Source organism: Castor canadensis, chromosome 2 (genome assembly GCF_047511655.1).
Source record: "Castor canadensis chromosome 2, mCasCan1.hap1v2, whole genome shotgun sequence".
Classification (NCBI taxonomy): Eukaryota; Metazoa; Chordata; class Mammalia; order Rodentia; family Castoridae; genus Castor; species Castor canadensis.
The window spans coordinates 7,254,137-7,280,109 of NC_133387.1; the positions used below are offsets into that span (position 1 = coordinate 7,254,137).

At 45.0% G+C, this 25,973-nt stretch overlaps 1 protein-coding gene and 1 non-coding gene across 9 annotated transcripts in view; both read right to left on the reverse strand.

The window, feature by feature from the left end:
- The window catches only part of Krba1 (KRAB-A domain containing 1), a 30,051-nt gene extending 25,364 nt beyond the window's left edge, over positions 1-4,687 (reverse strand). For 5 of the 8 annotated variants that reach the window (XM_074061084.1, XM_074061066.1, XM_074061058.1 and 2 more), the window contains exon 1: positions 4,394-4,686. In XM_074061084.1, coding sequence (XP_073917185.1) covers positions 4,394-4,588 — 195 coding nt within the window. In that variant the 5' untranslated portion in view covers positions 4,589-4,686. Of the gene's footprint in view, positions 1-4,388 lie in introns of all 8 variants that reach the window. The other 3 variants (XM_074061071.1, XM_074061077.1, XM_074061088.1) reach the window with 2 other exon arrangements.
- A 6,210-nt stretch (positions 4,688-10,897) lies between these two features.
- Positions 10,898-10,970, reverse strand: Trnac-gca (transfer RNA cysteine (anticodon GCA)). Its single transcript has one exon. It is a non-coding gene; the product is annotated as a tRNA-Cys (tRNA).
- Between the last annotated feature and the right edge of the window lie 15,003 nt (positions 10,971-25,973).

Genomic DNA, 25,973 nt, shown 5'->3' on the forward strand with positions numbered 1-25,973 from the left:
TTTCCTTCTGGTAGTGTGGAATTTTGGCATGCACTAGGCAGACAGTACCTGTTTAGTCAGCTGGCTCCTGGTAACAATTCTAGGCATCTCCCCACTGACTGACTACCTGCTCAGCCTGATCTTCCTGGGAGACCCTGGGCCTAGGTTGCTCTTGGGGACCCCAACACAGGCTCTATTACAGTTGGCCACCTCATCTCCCACCAGGTCACTCTCTAACCTCCTCCTAGGTGCCCCTCTACTACCACTGGTCCTTTCTGGTTCTTGTGCCACAATCTCTTCCTTCTCTCCCTTCTGGTTCCCAGGCCTTGGAAGATGGCAGAGTGAAAAGAGGCTCCAGGTCATCAAAACCAGAGTCCCCATCTGTGGGCCCTAGGAGCTTCAGACTTGTCACAAAAGGCCTGGGGTCCAAATGGGCACAAATGCCATCTATGGACTAAATATGCATGTTTTACTTACACGCTTTTGACTACTATGCTGAAATGTGATGACTGACATGTATGTTCTTTAAAAGTAACCAATACAAACTGAAGTTTCAACATTAAGAAGGTGGGGTGCAGGCAGGGGGTTGTCTGCGGGGTGTTGGTCACTGAGTCAAAAGATTGTAAGCCCCTATTACAGTCCAAGTCTCTCACTGAGACAACTGAGGGACCATGGAATGATCAGCCACCTGAAGAGTGACCAGAGCGATGGCACAGAAAGTACAACCCAAGAGGGCCTGGAGTGTCCAGGCCTCACATGTGCACCTCTCAGTGGCTAGAGGAGCATGAAAAGCTGGAGCCAGGTTAACCTTCCCAAGAGAGGGTGTGCCAACAGAACCGCATCATTTCACAAGCCAAGGCCAGTAAAGGGGACTGGGAGAGCCGGTGGAGTGGCTCAAGTGGGAGTGCGCCTGCCTACCCCACATGAGGCCCTGAGTTCAAACCCTGTACCTCAAAAACAAAAAAGAAAAAAGAAAAAAAAAGAGGTGGGGGGAACCTGGGAGAGCAAGAACTGGTCTGGGTGTCCCAGACCTTGGCTAGGTAACACAAATGCTCAGGCTGTCTTGCAAAGCGCTTCCTGATGGTTCAGGCCACCCTAGCCCCATACTGCCAGCTCATCCAGCAAACCTCCATGCTCACCAGGCAGCGCTCCATTAGCATATGGCTTCCTATGTGGATTCCACTTTGGGTAGTGCTACCCTGCAAATGTGCCCCCAGAATTCATATGCTGGAAGCTTAAAGGCAATGCAACACTGCTGAGAGGTGGGGCCTTTAAGAAGTGATTAGGTCATGGGATTATTAGTGCCTGATTAGTCTCCTGATAAAAGGATGAGTTTAGCCTCTTTCCTCCCAGATGACCACTCGGTAAGAAAACGCTCACCAGATGCTGGCCCATCAATCTTCGATTTCTTAGCTTTCAGAACTGTGAGAAACAAATCTCTATTCTTTATAAATAACCCACTCTCAGATAATAGAGACCATTTCCAAAATAACAAGAGCAAAGTACACTGGAGGTATGGCTCAAGTCAGAGTATCTGCTTTGCAAGAATGAAGCCCTGAGTTCAAACCCCAGGCCCCCCAAAACAACAACAACAAAAAAACCCAGGTGGCCAAAGAATCAGCCACCATGTATTTCTGGCTTGATTTGGCTCTATTTTTCACTGTAAGGCAAGTAACTGGCTTATTCCAATTGAACTCTTAGTCCAATTTCTCTTACCATAACAGAATACCTGAGATGAGTGATTTATAAAGGATTTAAATTTATTTCTTAGAGTTCTAGAGACTGGAAAGGCCAAAGTCGAGGAGTACTATCTGTTGATATGCATTCTGACTGCACTATAAATGAGGATAGAGTTCTCAGGCCTTAGTCACCTCCCAAAGGTCCCACCTCTCAAATAGCATTAACATATGACTACAGGAATTAAGATTCCAAAGCATGAAACTTGAGGAAACACTGTCAAATCACAGCATTCTGATTTACCTGTCTTTTGTGAGTATGGTTAGTGTAAACTGATTCTCCTGAAAACTGTAACCTAGAGGTACACGGAACACCATTCGTTACTAGTTACAGTGAAAGAGCACACTGGGCACTAGTCTAGTTAATTCCATTTTGTCCTTCTGCCACATTAACATTTTTCTGGGCCCCTCTCTTCTCTGCAGTCATCTTGCATTCTGGGAGGAACAGGACTGACCCACAACAACCCCTAGGGAGCAGCCACTTTGTTGGACAGGCCACCCTCCCAAGGAGGACAATACCCCAGTGGAAATAATCATCTCCATGGGAACCAGGTAACACCCCTCAGGTGACAATAACGGCAACTTCCCAGAACTGAGACGATGATGATCAAACCATAAGCTTTGACTCTCTTTCTATAAAAACTCAAAAGTTGGGCTGGAGGAGTGAGTGGCTCCAGTGGTTAGAATGTCTGCCTAGCAAGTGTGAGGTTCTGAGTTCAAATCCCATGCTGCCAAAAAAAAAAAAGAATACTCAAAAATCCTGTAAGCCCCGTGAAGACAATCTGAGGGGTCAATGAATGCCAATGCAGTTGCATTCAATTAAATCTCCTTTCTCCGCCGTTCGCAGTGCCAGTCTCTTTAATTGGCACATAGGGACAGGTGGCAGAACCTAGTTCATTTGGGACCCTGGGGCCAGGGCTTTTCTGCCTTAAACTCCAGTTTCAATAGGACTTCAGCCAAATTACTTAACCCATTTGGGCCTTAGCAAAGGCGTCTATAATACTTGAATCATAACAACTTATATCATAGAGATGTTGTGAAGACAAAATGATTTAATCAACAAAAGGTGCCCAGAATAAATAAAGTCTATGACTCATATTACTGAAGGGAGGTTTGTCTGTCAACATCCACCTGCAGGGCACAGCTGGCCACCTAGGGCTCTTCCACACACTACTGCTGTCTTCCGGGGGAGCCTCTCTATCTCCAGGCTAAATATAGCTGGCTCTTTCAGACTTCTGTGAGTGATGCTTTCCAGGCCTCTCACCATCTTGGCCTCAAGATGAATTCTTCAGTGACAAAATTCTCATAAAATACCAATGGGAACCTGCAATGGCAGAGTAGATGGTCCTGTCACAGGCTTCCTGTGCTCACAAAAAGTGGAGGAACAGTGAGTGGCATGTGTGCAAGGGAGGGAATACGTGAGTTTGCAGACACTGGTCTTCAGGAGGAGGAAACCCACTGTGGCTGGACACCACAGAAAAAAGCTTCCAGGGCTGTAGCTGGGCAGCCTCCTCACTCACGCCTGCCATGCTGGGTCTCCTAAAACACTGTTTTATAGCATCACTGGCCCCTCTCAAAACCACAACTTCAGTGTCCACAGGGCCCATCCATCTCTCATGCCAGCCTCAATGCGCTCACCAAGGAGGCCTTGGGCTACCAGATCAGACCCTGCACCACACTGCCTCACACTGTCCCCACCAGCAGGCTGTGCTAACCTGTTCCCGAGCTTCTGGGAGTCTCACTGTACACAAAGACTGCAGGTCTTCCCTGCCCCTTCTCCATCGGTGACCTTGCACTCCCAGAGGCTACTCCTGGCTACCTTCTCCATGAAGCTTCAGAGTGAGGACGCATATTTTTGGAAACATCAGGTCTGAAAAATCAGTGGTCTAACCTCCTCATCCTACAAGAACAGGAAACCCAGTTGAGGAAGCCCTAGACAGAGCCAGTGGGTGTATCTGAGCAAGGGTGTTGTCAGTCAGAACTGCAAAGAAGAATGCCCTGGCCCTGCAGCAGCCCATTTTTCTGGCTTTTCTTTTCTCCCAAAATATTTGTGGGGCACTCGTGATGCCAAGGTCCTGACACAGTGCCTTTGCCTGGCCACACGCTGTCCCAGCAATGTGTGAGCCTGGCCGAAGCTCATGTGCACCACAGTTGCACAGCTGGCTGGGTCACCCACCCAGAAGACTGCAGCAACTCCTCCTGGCATCTTCACAGCCCACAACCCAGCCCAGACTGTGCCCAGGCCACTGACAGCAGAGGGGGCTCTCTCTCCAGTTCTGATCGACACATGTTACCGGATAAAAGTTGGAACCTGTCTTATGTTTTATATTTCCCCACTTCCACATCCCTTCTCCCCGAGTCTTACCAAAATTAAAGTCTCAGATTTAAGTCATTCGCAGGCCTTCAAGCCCATCACTCTCAGGACAACTGGTACTAAAAAAGAAGGCACGCCGAGGGAGGGCGAGTTTCCCCAGGTGGAGAAAAGCTTGAGGTCCGTCTGTCCAGGAGTGGGGGGAGAGGGGGAGGGGCGGAGGAGGGCCTGGGCTTCTGAAATTCTGGGCACCGGGCTCGAGCCCAAAGTTGGCTGTCCCGGGTATTCCCCGCCCCGCCGCCCCCTCTGCGCAGAGCAGACCCGCTGATGAGTCCGTCCGTCAGCGCGTCTGTGCAGCTCACCTTACCTGGAGAGCCATCCCAGGACTCAGCCTCGTGGGCCCCTGGCCCACCCAGCTTCCGGCGCCGCTCCAGGAGGGGGATGCGCAACGACCCTCAACGGCTGCCGCACGGCTCCGCGCGAGAGAAGGCGGGGCCAAGGGCTTGGGCTGGGAGGGAGCTGCTGCGGCTGGCGCTCCGGGTCCCGCCCCGCGTCTGGCCATGTCCTTCTCCTTGCGCCCTGCATCCCTGGAAAGGCGAGCCCTCTTCCGCTCGCAGACCCCCAGGCCTCTCGGCCAGGACGGCGCAAGCGCGGACTACATTTCCCAGAGGGCTCCGCGGCGCTGGGGCGGGACTAGGGGCGGGGCGAAAGGCGGGCGGGTCCGGGCTCCTCACTGCCGCGCCCTACGCACCACCATCCTCGCCCCAAAGCCGTCGGGACTGGCCTGGCGCTTGCAGCTGCGCATGCCCGGGTGCATCCATCCACTCACCCAGGGACCCAGCCATCCATACACTCGTTCATTCTGGCATCCAGCGTTTACTGGTGCATCCTCGCTCACCACAGCACTAACCTGCGTGTCATTATATTTTGTGTGCCTATTCTGTTGATGGTGGCAGTCCTAGTAGTTGCAAGTTTCTCCGAAGTAGTGGACCTCAAATAAATGTGTGATGAATGAATTAAGCATGGGTCTCACCATTTCCCACCTCTCCTTACACTCCATTCTCGGAATTGGGATGCGATGACCTCTGGGGGTGGGAGGGAAGTGGGGAAGGCCCCAAGGTGAGTACGTTGAGCCTCGTTTTCCTGTCTGGAGGATCCCCCCCCCCCCATGTTAAAAGAACTCAGGGAACGGAGGCTGGCTCTTCTTCCTGACAAGTGTGGAGAGACAGCAGAGACCCGGGCCCCATGGAGGGAAAATACTGCTCTTGTAAGAGGTGCTTGAACTGCTTTTGCTGAAAAGCACTGACTCCTTTATCGACAAACGAGAAACTTGGCATCCCTGCCTCCATTTTGTATCTGCCTTTGCTCTGAGGCATTCTCTTTGCAATCACCTTGAATTCCAGAAAAGACAGGACTGATAACATCTTTATGACAAGGGACTAAGCTTTCCATAAGGAACAGTGGAACCTCGCAGGACAGACCATCCCTCCAAATGAGGACAATTACCTACAATGATGAGACTGCATCCTGCAGCTGGAGCAATCATCTCATGGGAACCAGATTGCTCCCCTCAAGTGATGACAGCGATAACATCTTCTCCAGAACCCCTCTGGGAACCCTTGGACTGAGATAAAGGTCAACCAGCACACACCTGTGACTGGGACTGTTTAATTATGCATACCATTGTCCCCTGCCCCCAGTTCTTTTGTCTACTTAAACCTGTAGCTCATGTCTGTACCCCAAAGATGGCTGAAGCTGAGCTGAGTGCTTACTCTGCCTCTTCCCATGGCATGTCCTGAGTCATGTAATAAATTTCCTTCTGTGCGTTTACCATGCCTCTTTATTTGGCGTTTAGGGGTGAGTGGTTGGACCCAGCATATAGAATCTCAGGAGTTTGGGCCTTGGGCCCAAGGCTCCAATTTCACTCTGAGCTTCGAACCCCAGCCCATATACTTAAAACCTAGGAGGACTCATCTTCTGCAATAGCCCAGGAAAGGGAATTTCTCTCCCAGCTGCCCCAATGATGGTCTTTAGCAGTGCTGGCCGATCACCTCCTCGAACTCAGGGATGCTCCCTTCCCAAGAAACACAGGGCAGAGACCACTCTCCGCCACTGACCAGCACTTGCCTGGGCAAAGCCCTCCTTCAAGCTCCAAGACGCCTTTGGCACAAGGCTAGTGTTGTGTGCTCTACTGAACAGTATTTGAAGATATCACAAGGGATTTTGCCACGCCTGAAAAGGCAAACTTAAAAGTTCAACACGTCATCTCCAGTGGCTGCTCAGAGTACGTCCCAGGCCCTGAAGCCAGGGACCCCACTGCCGGTCTCCAGGTTCCTAAACTTAAACCCTTTCAATATAAAAAACTCTAAAAAAAGCTATCTTTGCCCAAGGAAGACACAACTTTATTTTGGCATGTGCAGTGTCTTGGTACCTCTTTGACTCAGTTGTTGCCTTCCTCAGTGGGCTTGTGTAGACACCCAGCCATCAGTCACTAAAAGCAATTTTTTTAGTAACATCAAATTTGCTGATTGGCCAAATTTTCAAATTATGGAGAAACCCTCCAACACCCACCTACCCCCAAAGCGTTAGTCACACCTTTCACACTGTACTTTAACTGACACCAGTCCTTGTGTCCACCGTAAAAAATGGTTGGGAGAACTGGCCTAAATAGGTTTTCTTTGGTGACTATTGTCAACCTAACATGAGCAGCAGAGAGACCAGCTCTCCAAAACAAAGATTTTACTCTGGATGACAGGAGATTGCAATCCAGAATGCCTATGACAGGGAAGCAAAAGAAGAGAAGGATCTTTAAAGGATAAAATGAGCAAGGTTGCAGAGTTGTTTTGAAACACTAATCCATGGCTACAAGGATCAATAAAGAAGAAGGTGTGTTCAACTTTGAACATGTACTTTCTGGGTAGGCATTGTTGTACAAGTATTTTTTCTGCAAATATGCTGTGGCCTTTGTGCAAGGTTGTGGTTTTGACACAGTCTTTTGTGGTAGTTTTTGTTAGTAGGCAAATATGTATGAGGAAACCATCACACACACACACATACAAGTGATTCCAGTTTAGTCTGACCACTTGCACACACTGGATCTAGATAAGGGCATGAGTGGAGACAGAGCACATTAAAAAAATCTCAATAATTCAGATTGGTTGTTCAGCAAATTGAGAACTATGGATTCAGCATATTTGGATTTTGGCTCGCTGACCAGCCTATGAATTGGCTTTTGGTGAACTCATCAGCTATTTTCCCCAAATGAATCAGCTATCTTCCTCCAGTGGTCAACTGTGCTGTTTACCTCACGTGAAAATGTCTGCAATTTCAAACATACCTTTTGATTTTCACTATGATTTCCCTTTCCATCCATGAGGTTAAAGTCCTTTTGAATTTCCAAATGTGAGTCTTTTTCAGAAAGTATATTTTGGTTTTGAATTTGAATCCTCAGAGACAGTTGTATGTGAAGTGAACTTTTTAGATTTTTCTGAGACTTGCAAGAAATGTTTGAAATGTTCCATGTTTGTTTCAAAGGAGTATTTTTTCTTTGGCACTACCAAACTCAGGGTTTTGCACTTGCTAACCAGGCACTCTACCATTCTTATCACACTGCCAGCCCAAAGGAGTATATATATTTATCTTATACTGCTTGTAATGGTCTAGTTAGAAGTATCAAATAAAGCTTGTTGATATGATTTGTACCTTCTGTACATCTTACCAGCTTTTTGCCTTTTTGATCTACAGATTATTGCAATGTGTTACAAATCTCATACAAAGATTATATACTTGTCAATTTCTCCCTGTAATTGAAACAAATGTTGCTTTGCATAGTTGGAGGATATGTGCATATAAATTTGGATTTATAGGATTTTCCTGGATAATTGTTCATTTTATTATTAGGAAATGATTGTATCCCTTATAATACTTTTTGTCTATAATCCATTATTGATGTACATATAACTATGGTAGCTTTTTTTGTTTTTTTTAGCTAGCATTTGCTTGATACCTTTTCCCATCCTTTTATTTCAAAATTTCTGTATATTTGTGTTTCAGGTGTGTGTTAGATAAGAGCATGTAGCTAGATTTTATTGTTAAATTTACTCCTTATCTTAATTGGCAAATAACCCATTTGCAGTTATTATGATTGTTAATATATTTCATTCATTTCTACCATTTTATTTTGTGCTTCTATTTATTCTGATTTTTTTCTATACTTTTTTCTCCATTCTTTCTCTAGATGGATTCAACAATTTTCTTAATTGTTTTTCTTTCTACTGATTGAAAGTGCCGTCTTCCTTTTCTCTTCTTTTAGGGGTTACTCTTTACAATTTTACATACATATTTGGTATATGCTAATAGTAGACTACATTAGTACTGGCCTATGTTAACATTACTATTGTTAGAAATATCTTTAAGATATTGGGGTGTCACAAGAGAGAGACAGCACAACTCAGAAGTCAGCAGGCAAGACAAAATTTACCTCTGCAGAAGGGTGCACCACAGACAAAGAGCAAGCACACTTGCTGGGAAGTCTGCTTGGGTTTTATCTCTAATGCAATGCTGCCCCTGCCCTGAACTGAACAGGTTTTGGGCTCACTGTCTACGTGGTTGGTTAATTGGAAAGGAGACATCCAAAGGGGCTTTGAAGACAAAAAAGTTTAAAAGTTCAGGGAAGCAATAAATGTTTTAGGTTTTCAGTTCTGGAAGCAGGGCATCTAGCAGAATTTTGTCCAGCTGAGTGAGGGTAACAACCCTTTTTTTCTTTTTTATTGGTTTTTGTTTTGTTTGTTTTGATGTACCGGGGCTTGAACTCAGGGCCTACAACCTGAGCCATTCCACTAGCCCTCTTTGTGTTGGATATTTTTGATATAGGGTTTCGTGAACTATCTGCCTGGACTGGCTTTGAACCAAGATCCTCCTGATCTCTGCTCCTAAGTAGCTAGGATTACAGGCATGAGCCACCAGTGCCCTGCTCAACCCTTTATTTTTAATAGAAATTTTTATCACGTTAAGCAGAGCCCATGAAACGAGCTTATGGGAAGCGAGTTAGTGAGACTAACATTTGTAGCAGTGGTGACCGACTAAATCCTTTGACAGAAAAGACTCCACCTAAGCTGATTCTCACATTATTAATATTAAAGTCAGCTGACAACATTACTATTTCCATTCTCCTTCAAACAATAAGCTCTTTGTATACTATTTCAGTCACCACACTAAGTCCCTTCCATCCTGTATATAATCGCTATTCTTTTTTGTTACATCATTTTTTCCCCCCCAGGGGACTGGGTTTTGAACCCAGGGCACTGTACTTGCAAAGCAGGTGCTCTACTGCTCGAGCCACAGCACCAGTCCATTTTGCTCTGGTTAGTTTGGAGATGGGGGTCTCAGGAACTATTGGCTTGGGCTGGCCTTGAACCACAATTCTCCCGATCTCAGCTTCCCAGGAAGCTAGGATTACAGGCATGAGCCATGGGTGCCCAACAAGAAACATTTTTTAAAAATATTTTCAATTCATGGTTAAATCGATGGATGAAGAATCTGCAGTGTGAAGACCCAGGTGGATTTTGGATTTCAATGCCATATTAAGCCAGGCTGGGCCAGTGGAACTCCCTGTGCGACCTGGCCGAAGGTGTGCCCTTCAGGATTTGTGTTTGCTGCTTCTGGGTATTCCAGAATCATTGTCACCCGAGCACTTTTTATGTTAACTTTCAGGTTGGGGACTTTCTGAAGCATGTAGGTAGTATAAACTCAGAGTCCTAACGTGTAAGAGTAGATCTGTGGTTATAAATTTTCAGAGGACTGCCCTCTGCACCCAGGAAAAGAAAGACAAGAAAGACCTTTTGTCAACTTGTGTTGCTGGCTGGATTTTTTTTCCTTCATTCTTTTACTAACAGTACAGCTCTGTAGGAGTCTGACTGTATGAGGAGAGGGGTGCTCCAGGTCTACGACTTAATCTTCTATACCCACGTAGCTCTGAAAATTCAAGTGCCAGTTTATCTCACCACCCTCACCCAGCCAGGCCAAGCTTTGGCTCTAGTTCACCTCTTATGGTGTTAGTTCATTCCTCACCCCCAAATGAAATACCTTTTCCTCTTCTGAGAGATCAGCGAGTAACAAAGATTTATTATGTTTCATCATGCATTTCTGGATGTTTTGAGGTGGGGGAGTGTTAGATTATCTAGTCTGATATACTGCTGGTAATGAAAACCTTCTCATTTAAGAATCAGCACCTCTCCTTTGGTTTGGCTGTCTTTATCATTGCTTGGTCATCTCTTCATCTGGCTGTCTTGTTCACTCTAGACTGCTCTTGTTCAGTTTTGTATTTACCTGTGTCTGGTGTTGAGTGGTAACCAAGTATGTCTTGAGTGAATGAATGAGTTCATGGAATAATGGATGGGTGAGCACCTCTGCATTGACAAGGGAGGCTTTGTGGAGAAGGAGCAGGGTCAGAGAGGCCAGGCCTGTGTGGGAAGACGGCTGAGGGACACTGGCATTGGGCAGCACTCATTAACATATCTCCCCAGCTCTGTGGTCAGAGACCCCATAGTTGCAGGTCCATTGTGGGTTCCTTACGTGACGAGCTTGGAAAACACTACGAATTACAGACCCCCAGTCAGCTTATTGTTAAGCATTTCCAGCTATTGCTGATCTGGGGGTGTGAAAACACAAAAAAAGTGAAACTAAACCTGGCTATATAGAAAAAAATCCTTGGTAAGTGAAATAAAAAGTCAAAGTAGGAAGAACTTGTCATTCTGGTGCTGTGACACTCAGTGACTCAGTTTTAAATGACCTCTGCCTTTTTCTGAGATTTAAGATTAGAGAAAGGAGCTGAATCTTCAACACCTAGCTCCAGTGAGTAAAAGTAGATAAACAGGGTGCACCTGGATTTGAACCAGGGACCTCTTGATCTGCAATCAAATGCTTTACCCCTAAGCTATAACCCCTGATGTTAGAACAGCTCTAAGTAAAACCTTTTACCTGTGCAGCCATTCCCAACATTCCTACAAAATGTTGCCACAGATGTTCATTCAGGCTGGACCTCCTAGAAGCTGCCAAGCCTGCCTCGCTACAATTTTACATCTCTGATGCAAAACAAGCAACAAGTTCAACTCCCTGGAGCAGCTTCCTTGCTCTTTCTGGGTCAGGACTGTCACTGCGTCTTATAGCTGGAGGGGCCTTCAGAGACCCAGTGTGTTCCCTGACAACAGAGAAGATTACTATTCTTCCCAAGTACACACAAGTCCCTACTGACAGCTTTAGGGCCTGAGTCCTTTCCTCCTGACTTTGTCTCTAGGACCTTGTTATAAATTAACTTTCCTAGTCTGGGGCGTAACTTAGTGGTAGAGCTCAAGCTTAGCCTGCCTGAGGCTCTGGGTTAATTCCCAAGACATGGAAACTATATAAACCAATGACTTTCTTATTGTCCTCTTGTCCCCATCTTTCATTGGTTCAATAAATGCAAAGGATTCAGACCTGGAGCCATATGAGTGGATTTGTACACTCCCAAGGCCATGGAGGGGACTGGACTGTGACCTTGGGGGGACAGGCATGTGTCAGCTGCTCAAGGATCTCTGGGAAAGCTAATGAATCATCTCCATCAATTCAGATTTCCATTAAATATTTCAGTAATATTTTATAATTTTGTCCATGAAGAAGTCATAAATATATTACTTTATTTGTAGTTAATATACGGTTTTTGTTTTTATTCTGAACAGGATTTTTACTCTAACTCATTATCTGGTTGGTCTCTGCTGGTGTGTGCAGAATGATATTCACTACGTCGGGTGATTTTTGCATTCAACAATCTTGCTAAACTATTTCTAATTAGCTCCATTTTCTGTGGCTGCAACAAAATACCTGAGGCTGGGTAGTATATAAAGAAAAGAGGTTTATTTAGCTCACAGTTTGTTTTGGCCACTAGTGAGGGTCTCTTGGCTGTGTCACACATGGTTGATGGCATCATGGTGGTGCCCATGCAAGAGAGACAGGAAGTGAGAGAACAGGGAGGTGCCTTCCAAACTTCTGAGGGCAATGATTCCGAGGACTGAGATCCCAGCACGAGAACCCAGGGACAAGCCACACCGCACCATGGCAGTTCTAATGATTTCTCTACTTCCCATGTTGGCAATCACAATATCCATTAAAGACAGCTGGTCTCCTCCATTACTCTTTTTTTCCCTTTTTGTTTTGGTTTAGAAGTTAGATCTCTAGTATAATGTTAAGCAGTAAGAGTGATGGCAGGCTTCCTTACTTCTGAATTTAATAGGACTGTTTCTCTTTGGTGGCAGTATTGGGTTTTGAACTCAGGGCCTCAGGCTTGCTAAGCAGGCACTCTACCAGCCCTTTTTTGTGAAGAATTTTTTTTAAGATATGGTCTCACAAACTATTTGCCCAGGCTGGCTTTGAACCATGATCATCCTGATCTCTGCCTTCTGAGTAGCTAAGATTACAGGTGAGAGTCACTGGCACCTGGCTCAAAAAGTATTTTTGAGAACTCACAGAACACCAGGCACATAGAACAAAGCAGAAAAATGCCTGCATTCATAAGGCTTCCGTCATAGTGAGGGAGAACAGGCAACAGAAACCTGCATTGCTGTACTGTGGATACAAGGACTGTGAGGAGAGAGGAAGCAGTGCCAGGGGGTAAAATGTGATGGGGAGAGGCTGACTACCAGGAACCCACAGCTGACAGCTCCAAGCCAGGTAAGGAGCGAGCTGGGCCTGAATCTGGGGAAAAGGCTCCTGGGAAATGAGTCAAGGGGCTGGATGGGAGCCAGACAGCTGTAGGAGGGAGTGGTGATGGTTTGGGTAGAGCCATGGCAGCCGGACCTGGGGTAGAGCAGTGAGAAGCACTCAGATTCAGCCACAGCCTGAAGTGGAACCGACAGGATTTGCCAATGGATTTGGATGTCAAAGAAAGAGACGAGTAGACAATTACCGGTAAGTTTTCAGGCTGAGTAATGGGGAATGGTGCCATTTATGAAGGCAGGCAACATGGGTGGGGAGAGCAAGTTAGGTGTGAATGTGAACTGTCCTCTTTTGACCATGCAGGTCTGAGATGCCCACTGGACTTAGGAAGTCTGAGCCTCAAGACCAGGAGAGAAGTAAGGCTGCAGGTGCGGCAGTGTGGTCATCACCTTCTCCTGGGGCCTTACTTTCCCTTCTCTCTCCTTCGGGTATTCATCTGTGGAGGTTCTGCTCTAAAAAAATGCTCTCCAGTTTTGTATCTGAAAATGTCTTTGTCCCAGTTTTTGAATTATCAGTTTACATAGGTTCAAAGGTACTTTTCTTCGGCACTTAAAAAATATTTTAAGGGCCAGGTGAGGAAGCTGATGTGTATAATCCCAGCTACTTGAGAGGCAGAAATTGGGGAGGATAGTGGTTTGAGGCCAGCCTGGGCAAAAAGTTAAATCCCATGCCAATATATAAGCTGGGTGTGGTAGGGCATGTCTGTAGTCCCAGATACATGCCAGAGTAGGCAGGAAGATCACAATCTGAGGCTAGCCCGTATCCCCAAAATGACTACAGCATAAAAAATTTGGAGGTGTGGCTCAAGTGGTAAGAGCACCTGCCTAACAAGTGTGAGGCCCTGAGTTCAAACTCTAGTACCATCAAAAAAACATTTGTGTAATGTTATACAATGTCCATAAAGACAGCAATGTTATTATTCAATTTCTCATCTCATCAAAGCATCGAAAAGTTTTAAATTTTGAGATGACATAGTTCAGGGGTCTGTGTAGCCAAGTATGTATTTGTCAATGCCCAAAATACTGTGGCTTGCACTTTTCAGCTAAAGCTTACTTATTTTTAATAACACAATAGTAAAAGAAGAAATTATACAATTTAAAAACAACAACAGCTGGCACTGGTGGCTCACGCCTGTAATCCTAGCTACTCAGGAGGCAGAGATCAGGAGGATCGAGGTTCCAAGCCAGCCTGACAAATAATCTGCAAGACCCTATCTTGAAAAACCCATCACAAAAAAAGGGCTGGTGGAATGGCTTTGAAAACCTACACATTTAGCAGTGCATATACTATAATAGATTTGAGGCTGTGGAAATTTGAGATATAATTAGAGGTTATTTTACTTCTGAGGAAAAAAATATGTATTTTCCCTGAAAAAAATTCAGGTCTATAGACAGGGATGGTGATGCACAACTGTAATCCCAGCACTCCGGAGGCTGAGGCAGGAGGATTACAAGTTTGAGGCCACCCTGGGCTAGCAAGACCCTGTCTCAAATAAACAAATAAAATAAGTAAATAAATACAGGCCTGTTAGAGCTACCTTATTTTACTTTATTTTGTTTATATATTTAATTTCACTGAAATATACAACTTGTAAAAATGTGGATGTTATCTTAATTATAACAAAGCAACTTTTAAAAAGGTGTAAGTCCACAGTACAAAAACCAGATGGGTGAGCAATCACTGATTGCAGTTCTAAGGAAGAAAATCAGCCGATGCATAGTCTACGCAGACTCACCTACCACATAAGCACTTCTGTGGGAAGCAGAGGAGGCTGAGGCTGGGGGCTCAGAGTGAAGCAGTCAGTTCTGCAGGTTCCCATGAGGGCGACATCACCGCCCTGCAGGATGGCTGGGTATTACAACAGATCAAACGCTGCTGGTTGTGACGTGAGTTGTAGTTATGGGGTGTAGCTCAGGGGTTGAGCATTTGACAGCAGAGATCTGCAGTTCAAATCTGAATGCCTCCTGCTGTTCTTTCCTGCATTTAACCTGGCATTGTGACTTCAACCAAGGGCCTCTCAAGAAAGTTGCATTTTTTTATTTGGCTAATTTTACCCTGAAGACCTCTGGGAATGAAAGGGGAGATATCCCATGTTCATGTACAGGAAGACTCAATATTGTTAAGATTTTATACTACCACAGTGACTTACTGATTTGAGCAATCCTTATCAAAATTCCAAAGACATTTTTCTTTCAAAAACAGAAAACCCATACTAAAATTCATATGGAATCTCATGAATCCCCAAATATCCAAAGCAATCTTAAGATTGAGTGGGCCCTTAAGTGATACCGTATACAAAGATTAACTCAAAATGGATCAAGGACCTGAATTAAGACCTTAAGCAGTAAAGCTCTCAGAAGAAAACATAAGGAAAAAACTTCACAAACTTTCTTGGATATGACACCAAAGACACAGGCAACATGAGGAAAAAATGACAAGCAGAAGTGCATTGAAAAATATTTAAAAAGAAAAAGAAAACTTCATTGAAAAATTTAAATTTTGGTCATCAAAAGACACTATCAATCAGGTGCTGGTGGCTCACACTTGTAATCCTAGCTACTCAGGAGGGAGAGATCACAGTTTGAAGCCAGGTCAGACAAAATAGTTCATGAGACTTTATCTTGAAAAAAACCCTCACAAAAAAGGGCCAGTGGAGTGGCTCAAATGGTAGAGAACCTGTCTGGCAAGCATGAGACCCTGAGTTCAAACCCTGGTGTTATAGGAAAGCCTCAATGTCAAGTTACAATTTACAAATAAGGAGAGCGGGGTTTTAAGGAAAAGCAAATAAGGCTTATTATTTGTCAGAGGAGGACAAGGGGAGAGTCAACCTCTGAGAGCACTGTTGCTCCACTGTGAGAGAAAACGTCCACCTTTTAAAGGGGAGTTCAGGGGCTTGACTACGTGAGGAAATGCATGTTCCCCATGGCTGCTGGCCTTGGTTCTACAGGGGTCAGGTGCCACTTCTCTGAAGCTGTATGTCTTGGCTGGCAGGTTGACTGTACTGGTGGTCAGAGAGAGATGAGGGATTTAATTGAAGAGTAAATGGAGTTAACCTTGACTCTCCAGCATTAGACAAAGAGGGATAAGATGTCATTTTAATTAACGAGCAGAGTAAACTGGCCAGCATGCAAGCCGGCTACACAAAAAGTTTTCCCTTTTGTAATCCCTGCTACATTTTCCCCACTGTCCATTTATTCTTTCCATTTCTATGGAAAAGAAGCATCACCATCATCTAGCTGCTTCCTGTCTTTAGTTAACTCGTGGGCCCAAGTAAGGGGGCAGTGCTCCTCAGAAAAAGCAACTTTTAAGCCCTGATGACATGGGTACCACCACCAAAAAAAAAAAAAAGGAATTGCCGTGTGATCAACAATTCCACTTCTAGTACTGTACAAAAGAACTGAAAACTATCGGTTCACAAAGCGCATGGCAGCGTTTTTCACAGCACTAAAATGTGGAAGCCACATTAGTGTTGCACCCACCCATGGGTGCATGAGTGAGCTTTCGCTATTGCCCCAATCTGTGAGGCTGGCTGATAATCTTAAGCAGAGCTCGCAGTCCAGGTGGACGAAGAGATCAGACACTTGGGCTTGGTCCAAGTTGGGGTGGCCGGACAGTGGGCAGGGGAGGCATTTCAGTCATATGCACACAGTTTTGTTTTGTTTTGTTTTTGTGGGACTGGGATTTGAACTCAGGGCTTCACACTTGCAAAGATCCTCTACCACCCGAGCCACACCTCCAGTCCATTTTGCTCTGGTTATTTGGAGATGAAGATGTAATGAACAATTTGCCTGGGCTGATCTTGAACGGTGACTCTCCCTATCTCAGGATCCCAAGGAGCTACGATTACAGGTGTGAGCCACCAGCACCCAGCCACACACTGGGTTTGGGGGCTGGCCTGGAACGTGCTCTGCAGCCCAGACTGGCTTCAATCCTCCTGCCTCACCTCTCTTCCTCCCCCCAGTTCTGGGATTATAGATTTGTGCATCACCTCGCTCATTGAATTTAGTTTATATTTTTATGTGAAATAGTTGATGTATAACGGAGTAATTACGCAAGCAAACTGCACAGGTTGCTACTCTTTCTCCAAATCCTTGGCATCTTTAGGGTCAGTTGCTTATTAAGAAGTACAGGTGAGTGTCCCCGCTATGTGGACCGACATCTGCTAGGGCATCGGTCACAGTGCAGGCTTGCTCTCCACTGTGGGACAGAGGAAGAGGGAGAGATCTCTGATCAACGCCACAGCCCCTTCCCTCCTGGATTGGGGGCCTCCAAACCGCAGCTTGATGCTGTCTGCTGGCGACCTCTCTCATGCTATTTACCCTGGGGCCCCGCGGAGAGTCTGTAGGACCAGGGACGGGGTCAGGGACAGAGAGAAGAGGACCGGCAGCCCAGGAGCAGCTGGGCTCAGTGCCAGGGGTGGGGTGGGGCTTCCAGCCACTCACCCCATTCTCAAACCTGGCCCGGAGAGAAGAGGGAAGGGAGGCTGTGTTTCAGATTGTGGCTACAGAGTATGGAAGTGTCTGCAGAGAAGCGAGGGGTCTCTTGCCAATGGAAGGTGAGCTCCCGGCTGAAAGAGTGCCCTCTAGGCAGCTGGTGGAATGGCCGGGCCACATGGATTAAAGATATTTAGAGACTCTTTTAAACTAGGGGTTAGCATTTGACTGCAGATCAAGAGGTCCCTGGTTCAAATCCGGCTGCTCTCTGTAGATTCCCTTTTTTCACTCTCTCATGAGATATGTCTTCAGTCACCCTCCCCCAGCTCTCCTCAGACTGTGCTGTGTTCTCAGGTGTCCCTCCTCTGGCATACTGAGGAGTGGTGGGTTCACTCCTCTGCCTTCACCTGTTTGTGTCCACGCTTGGTGACGTTTCAGTCCCCTCCCACAAGGATGGAATGCACTCCACTCCCTTTGTGCTTGGCCGGATGTAACCACCCAGTAATTTAAGCAGAGGACATCTAACAGAAAGAACTACCCTGTGAAAGGTGTAAAGAAAACAGGAGGTTGATGGAGGGACCCAAGGAGTGACAAATTGGAAGAAGACCCCTCCACATAGCGGGGTGCCTCTCATAGAGGACAGGGTGGTTGCAGCCCACACACTGGCTTGCTCCAGTTCCACCTAGTTGCAGTGGCCAGGCAGACAGGTGCTTGCCAGGGCACAGGTGAACCACGTGGAAGTGAGGCCTTGGGGCTGCAGTGTTTCCCCTGAAGCCCCAGGGCAGGGCAGGCTGAGGCTGGTAAGGAGGAGTAGTTACTGGGCTTCGTGAGGCTGCAAGGTCACCAAGGGACCTTCTTCCGATGTGTGTGCGCACCACTGACAACCAGCAGCAGGGGCAGGAAAGCAGACCTACCTTGTGGGACTAGGAAGAGAGGCTCCTTTCTCCTGAATGGTCTCCCTAGCACCCCCTACTGAAAACTGTCAACATTGTGCTCAATTGAAGGAACAACTTAAAACAACCTGGTCCATTATAACAGAGCAGCTTTGGAAGGGTGGCTTGGAGCTGAGAGTCAATACACTGACAAGTGGCACACGTGGGATTTGCTTTCTGTTGGCCAATGAGATGTTAACAGATATGAGGCAGGCAGGACCTGAGATCTGTCACGTCCACCATTACCATGAGATGCAAACTACTGCCCTTTCAACATGGGTGGACCTACAATGAGCACACATGGCCTCATTGAGCCCAGTGGTATCTGCAGCTTAAAGCTGCAAAAATCATTGAGGCCAAGATGGAGTCACTTAGGAAATGGAGTCAGGAGACCATGAAGGAGGGACTGTCATACACACGTGCCTAGGATTAAAACTGCTGCAAGTGTCACTGGGGGATGGAAGAGGAGGCTCCCACAGCTTCCCAGTGTTCATGCAAAATCTCAGGTCCTTGAGATCCACAAATATGAAAGCATTTCAAGGTGTCTCACAAGAAGGACTCTCACAAGGTGGAAGTTTTAGCGAGGATTTATTTAGTGTAACAGGACACAGTATGGAGCAGTGGGATGGGGGACCAAAGAGAGAAAGACCATTTCCCGGTCCCCACGCAGGAAATGGGAGCAAAGACTCAAAATGGTGGTTCAGTGCTTGTGGTCTTATACTTTCCTAGGATGGGAGAATCTAAGTCACCAGAAGTCTAGCAACCCTAACCTTTAGACAATGGTTCTGAGGGTCCAAGGTGGGTGTTGTTTATAATTGTAAAATATGGAGCTGTTACCAAGGCCTGCCCAAAACACAGGGAGAATAGGTGGGTTTTAGGACTTCTCTTTGCCAGAGAAACCTTTCCCACTTTCTACCAATCCAAGGAACTTTGCAGCTTGTTAACATCTCAAAGAGGCAGGCAGGTTCAGGGAGCCCCTGTAAGTCTCCCCGTTCTTATAACTTAATATCTAAAAGGAGCTGCGAGGGGGCTACTGCTCTGGCTTTTCAGTTTTTACTTGCTTATACCTTTTAATATTTATTAAAATAATATAATTTTCCTGTCTCCTCATCTATCTACCCAGCCTCACAAAGACGCTGAAACTACAACCTTGCATAAAGCCCACTGCGATCTTACATAAAAAATACTTTGTCAGGTTAAACAAAGCTGAAAAGTGACATAGAGTAAAAATGTTAAAAAAAATGTCTACAAATGAAAGAGTACGTAAAGAAAGAGAAGGATTAAAAAAAAAATACAACAACAAAAAAAGAAGAAAGGAGTCCAGCCAGGTGCTGATGGCTCACGCCTGTAATCCTAGCTACTTGGGAGGCTGACATCAGGAGGATCACGGTTCAAGGCCAGTCCAGGCAAATAGTTAATGAGACCCCCATCTCCAAAAAATAACCAAGCCAAAATGGACTGGAGGTGTGGCTCAAGCAGTACCTGCTTTGTAAGCACGAAGCCGTGATTTCAAACCCCAACTCCACCAAAAAAAAAAAATCTTCTGAGAGCACACCTGCCCAAGACCTGCCTGTTCAGTCTTGAACTGACACCACCCAATTATCAATCTTTGTCTTTGCTCCACACAAACTTGTTTCAAACAACTTATGTAACGTTCCTCATTTTATCCCTAAAAAAATTCATCTTTTTTGCCTCTTTGAATGGGCCTATGATTGATCACAACACTCATATTCTTGGTTATAACATCTGTGCCAGTTCTGTGGAGATCCACTCTCTCTGTTGCTATTTTAGGTTGACAAAGGCCAACCCATCCAGTCTAGTCCACATGACATCAGCCCATTCACATCCAACTGCAGTCTCACGGGTATGAGAACAAATGCCTATCAATGTGTGTCACTGGTTCTTGTGGTGGTGTGTTACACACTGTTGTGAATAAGACTGGCAAATATTGAAATAGACATCTAGAATGGCCTCTGGCTGTGACAAAAGCCTGAGACCCTTGGTATAGCTTCTCATGAAGTAGTGGGTGGAAAGGAAGCTGTTATGGTCAGCTGGGAAAATGGTGGGGCCACTAGTACTGACAAAGGATGGTGGCTCATAATAACATGGCAGGCAGAAAATGTACTTCAACCTGTACATTTGAGGGAGAAACTTCAGGGCAAAAGGTTGACTGTGTGAGCTACTTGCTACAGGCTCGTGAGACAAGGTGCTACAAGAAAGATTAATGTTCAAAAGAAAGCTGATGGCTTTGTAAACAGAATTCAGAGACAATAGAAGAGGTCCAGAAATTATACTCAGAAAAATTAAGCTGATCTCTCTATAAAAAAGGAGCCCTAAGAAAGGCATCCCTTTAGGAAAAGGCAAATTCAGAGCCTTCCAGGAAGATGTGACCTTAGGGAAGAGACCAAAATCAACTGGGAGGCTTGAACACCTTTTATTAAATCCACTAAAGTCACCAAGGTGGTATCAAGTAGATACCCAGGTGGACAAAAGTCCTACTGGGAAGATGCAAGTTGTGGTTCCACAGAACCTGATGTGCCCAAATACATGTAATTGAGTTAGGGGAAAGTAATGTCAAAAAGAATTGTGATCATGGCTTTTGTCAATGTCAGAAAGAATTGTGATCATGGCTTTTGGAAAATGAAATTAAATTCATGGGAAACCCTCACGTTTCTTGGGAGAGCTGTATTGACAAAACTGTGAACTCAAATACTAAGATTGAGAAGTAAAAAGACCTCTGAGCCTCTGACATGTTATGGGTGGGAATCAAGCAGAGGAGACTGCTTAGCCACCCAAAGGCACACAGGTTCCAATGGCCTCATGGTCACTGCAAAGGAGGATGAGAGAAAAGGTATCCTCAGAGGGCAGAGTCAAGGGTTATGTTGAACAATATCTTGGGAGCCACTCCCAGGGAGCAGAAGCAGGGTTTAATCAAGGAACTTTCCCTAAACCTGGGGAGCTCTTGTTCTCTGTAGCTTTGTTTTGGGGTGATTGTGAAAAGACTGGAAGCTAGTGAGATTTATATCTAGCAGGGGCTCAGTTGTAACAGAGATAAAAGGTAGACATGGCCCCTTTTGCCTAGCATCTGAATGTCTATGACCAGTTCATGACTTTGGACTTCCCATTTGTCCCATCTTTGAGGGTGACTGCTAATTGCAATAAGTCTGTTCCTGTGCTTCCCCTGTGTTTGGGATGTGTGAGGACAGAAATCTTGTCTTTTAGGTTCATAGATCTCTGTATTGAAAGAAGCCTCACCAAGATTTAACACAGATCACAAGATCCTGGGCTCTGATTGGATGAGGGTTGGGGGTCTTGGGACAGAGGTGAGTATATTTTGCATGCGGCTACAGCAAGAAGACATACTGTAGGAGATGAAACCATTGGCCCCAGTCCTTCACTTATTCCTTTTCACATCTGCCCATTAGAGGTAGAACACACTTTCCTGCTCTTGAGCAGGTCTCAGTTCTGTGACTTGCTCTACCAAATGAGATAGTAGCATGTGACACAGCAGAGGCTTGAATCCTGCTTGCCTGGGTGCATTTGCTCTTTTTGCATTTCTGCCATTGCAGAAGTGTCCCTGTGCCACCTTACTCAGCCAGCGGGGACCCCAGAATCAACATACCTGGAGCATCCCAGAGCCCACCTCACAGAGACAAACCAAGCACAGATGGACCCACAGCTTGAAGCAGAGCCACCTAAGCCCAGCCTAGATCAGCTGGTTGGAACCCACGCTGCAGAACTACAAGCATGAGAACAAACGCTCATTGCTGCATGAGGCTGGATTTTGGGTAGATTAGTTGAGAAGCATTACTGTGGGAGTGGCTGACTACATGGCTGACTACACAGCCATAATTTCTACACCCAACATTCATCAGGCACTGGATGAGGAGAGAGGAAGAGACTTTGGTTTCTTGAAGAAATTCAGAAGGTGGCTTCAGGATGGAAAAGAGTCTGGCAGACAAGTGAGGGGCTTCTTGGGAATGGAGCTGTGAATTCAAGAGTTTATGGAGAGTTGACATAGGCTAAGAAAGAATAAAATTTACAGTATACTATGGTATCCTTGGAGATGGTAACACAGGTGAAATATGTTAAGGGGAAATCCCAGTCAGGCACTGGGGTGTAGCATTTGACTGCAGATCAAGAGGTCTCCAGGTTGAAGTCCCAGTGCCCTCTGCTGGTGTTTTGCTTTACTGCCAAACCTAGAATAGAATGGTTCTTTCTCTATCCGATGTTCTGATCACTAGTCACCCTCGTCACCACTCTTTCTAGGACTTCTGCTAGTTTTCTCCAGTGACATCAGTTGTCTGGCACAATCCAGGGTCCTGTTGTTAATGATCTGTGTGAGTTTCAGAAGTTCTTAATTAGTTGCTGTTTACAGTTTATTTCATGGAGGGACATGCTGATCAGAAATGACCCAATCTGCTTTGCATTAGTATCACTATGTGACCTCATAAAATGTACAGATCATTCCTAGTAATCCCAATGTAGTACTGCTCAGGAGAACTCTGGGAACATTTATCTTGACAGGCACAATCTCCTGTTAATATATTCTAATGTCCAGTGAAATTAAAGAAATTTTGAACTGAATGATAATGAAAACAGAATCAAATTTTGTGATATAATTTTAAAGCAGCAGTTAAAGGAAATATTACTGACTCAAAAGTTTATGTTCTAGAAGTCCCCAAATTTATAATTTTAAAGAGGATTATTTAAACCTGTACTTCAAGATGTTACCAAACAAAAAAGGCAAATTAAACTGAAGGTAAGTAGAATGAATGAAATGATAAGGATAAGAGCATAGATTAGTGAAATAATAAATAGACAAAATGGAAAATTAGTTTAGGCAAAAGTTAATTGTTTGAGTTGGGTGTAGTGGTGCATGCCAGTAATCCCTACGTTTGGGGGTCTGAAACAGGAGGATTATGAGTTTAAGTCCACCCAACCTGGGGTACATAGTGAGACCTTGTCTCAAAACAAAAACAAAAGTACAGAAACAAAAAACCAGTTGAGGGGGATAAAGAGAATGGTGGAGGTGGCGAATTCAAGTATGATATATTTGACATATTAGTATAAGAACTTGTGTAAATGCCACAATGTACCATCATCTAGCACAACAAAAAATTATAAAAACCAGTTGATTATTGAAAAGATAAATTAAGTTGATATCATTCCTGACATACTGCTCAGGAAAAAGCAAGTGTAAATTATCAGTATTTGGAATAAAAGGGGAAATGCTTCGCACCCCACCATCACTTAGAAGAGTAACAAAGAGACTGTGAGTTCATTTCTTCATGCCCACAGATTCTACAGCTTGTAGTAAATGGACAAATTCCTTGAAAGGCACAAATTTCTAAAACTGACACAAGACAGAAAATCCAGAGTCCCATTTTTAAAAATTTTTAAATTTAAAAACTCACATGAAACAAACTCCAGGCTCAGATGGTTTCAGTGGTCAATACTGCCACACATTTAAAAAAGAAACAGAAATGGTATTATGTAATTTTTAAGAAAAGAAAGTACTTCTAGCATATTTTGAGAACATAATTATACAAATATTAATCATATATGGTAGCCAATGAGAGTGAAAGAAATTTACAGATCATCTTTGTTTTCTGTGCTATAATGGAATACCACACATTGAGTATTTATAAAGAGGAGAAATTTATTTCCTACAGTTTTGGAGGCTGGAAAGTCAAGAACATGGTACTAATATCTTGGAGGGTCTCTGTGCTGCATGATCTCATCAAGGAAGGCACAAGGGTGAGAGCAAGCTAAAGGGGACTGTTAGAATTAAGACCCCCGAAGACCACTGGGGTCACAATTAAAGACACAGAAATGGAGAATTGTCTAGCAAGGCAAAATTTACTTCTGCAGAAGGGTGCACGGGCACACGGGCACAGCACACACAAAGGGGAGAGCAGTCTGTCCTTCCTGATATTCCTGCTATGACTGTCCCTGCCTCTTGAACTGGATTGGTCCAGATCAAAAGTTCACGATCTTCTCATTGGCTGAAATTCTATACTAACTGGGGAGAGGGGGGTTAAGACACCTAGTATGGTGGGCAATTTTCACCAGCAAAGGGGGTTAGCAAGAATCCAGAAGATGAACCCAGAACTACAGACAGTGCAGGTAATTAAAATGGCAACACACACTTTGATAGAAAGACTGCTTTCTCACAGGACCAAACCTGCCTTTCTCACAAGTCCACTCACTGTCATTAACCCACTCCTGCAATAGCAGCATGCACATGACCATGGGCAAAGCCCTCATGGACTCACCACTCCTGGTAGCCCTCTTTTCAGAGATTAAGTTTCCAAACATGAACGCATTCAAACCAAAGCCCAGACAAATAGAAATGTAGAAAACGGGTGACACATCATAACCGAAGCAGGATAGTTAGATGAGGGGACAGGGAAATTATATTTTAATCAATATTTAAAAGGCCAGACACTGACATTGGAGCAAGAAGAGTCAGGGCAGCTGGCCCCCTCCCATCTTTTAGATGCTAAGTTATAAAAACTGGGAGACGAAGAGGAGCTACCTGCTTCTGCTTTTCTCTTTGAGATGTTAAGAAGCTGCAAGGATTCTTGAATGGGTGGAGAATAATAATGTCTAGGAAAGGAAGTTCTAAAGCATCCTATTGGATTTAGGGTGTGATTTGGGAGGGTGACCCCTCCCTGTCAGCCACCTCAGCCATCAGAACCCATTATCTTTGACCATGTGTATTTCTCCAGCTCTCCAGCATAAAACTAGGAGTTGGGGACCACCATTTTGAGTCTTTGCTCCCATTTCCTGTGTGGGAACAGGATATGTTTCTCTCTCTTTTTCTCCTCCCTCCAGCTATATGTTGTTTCTGCTATACTAAAATAAATCCTTGCTGGAACTTTCACCTTGTGAGACTCCTTGTTGTGAGACACCTTGAAATGCTTTTCAATGTTTGTGGATCTCAAGGACTTGAGATTTTGAGTGGAAACTGAGAAGCTGTGGGAGCCCCTTCATCCATCCTCTGATAACATAAATTGAGAAGCCTGAGCCAGGACTTGAATCTCAAAGGTATGGAAGTGTTTGGCTTTGGAACTTTTCTCTGTAATCTGTCTTATCCACCATAGTGGAGGTTTCTTTCACCTCTCCTACTCCATTGCCTGCCCCTGTCTCATCTCCTGGACTGGCCTCCTGGCTGAGGACAACAGAAGCAAAGATGGATGAGGAGCTAGGAAAAGGGAGAGAAGTCCTGCTCAAGTCCAATTGTTAGTTTTCTCAGCCTCCCAAGTGACTCACAGCATCCTGGGATTAAAAGCATAAAATCAATTGGAAATCTAAATGGGATGTGGCTGAGGTTTGGTGCTGCTTCTCTCCTGGATTTTTTTCCCATCTAATTCTAAATCTCTAAATCTGCCTAAATTCTCTACTAACAGTTAACCCATTAAGTCTTGCTTCCAAGATGGGAAGGTTTTCCCATTACAGACATGTCAAGATCAGGGAAGGGGCCAGGTCATATCCAGGTTGCTTCAGACAGCAACTATGTGCTGGCCCATTTGCTCTCCTGGCCAAGACACCACACGGTCGGGATTATGGACTCACATCCTCAGCCTCATGCGTGCACAGGCTGGAGGGACAAAAAAGAGAATTTCAATTTTCTGTCTAAGCTTTTCTTTACCTCCTACAAATGCCCCTTGTGTTTAAATTTGGGACCTTAGTATTCCAGGTTTATTACATTAGCTAAAAGGAACAAGACAGCACCCTTCTTAGGCTCTGTTATGCATTCAATAAGGCATTAGGAATTTTTATGATTATAAAGGGACCCTTCCCTGAAGTTAACTCTTGAGGGTCTCAT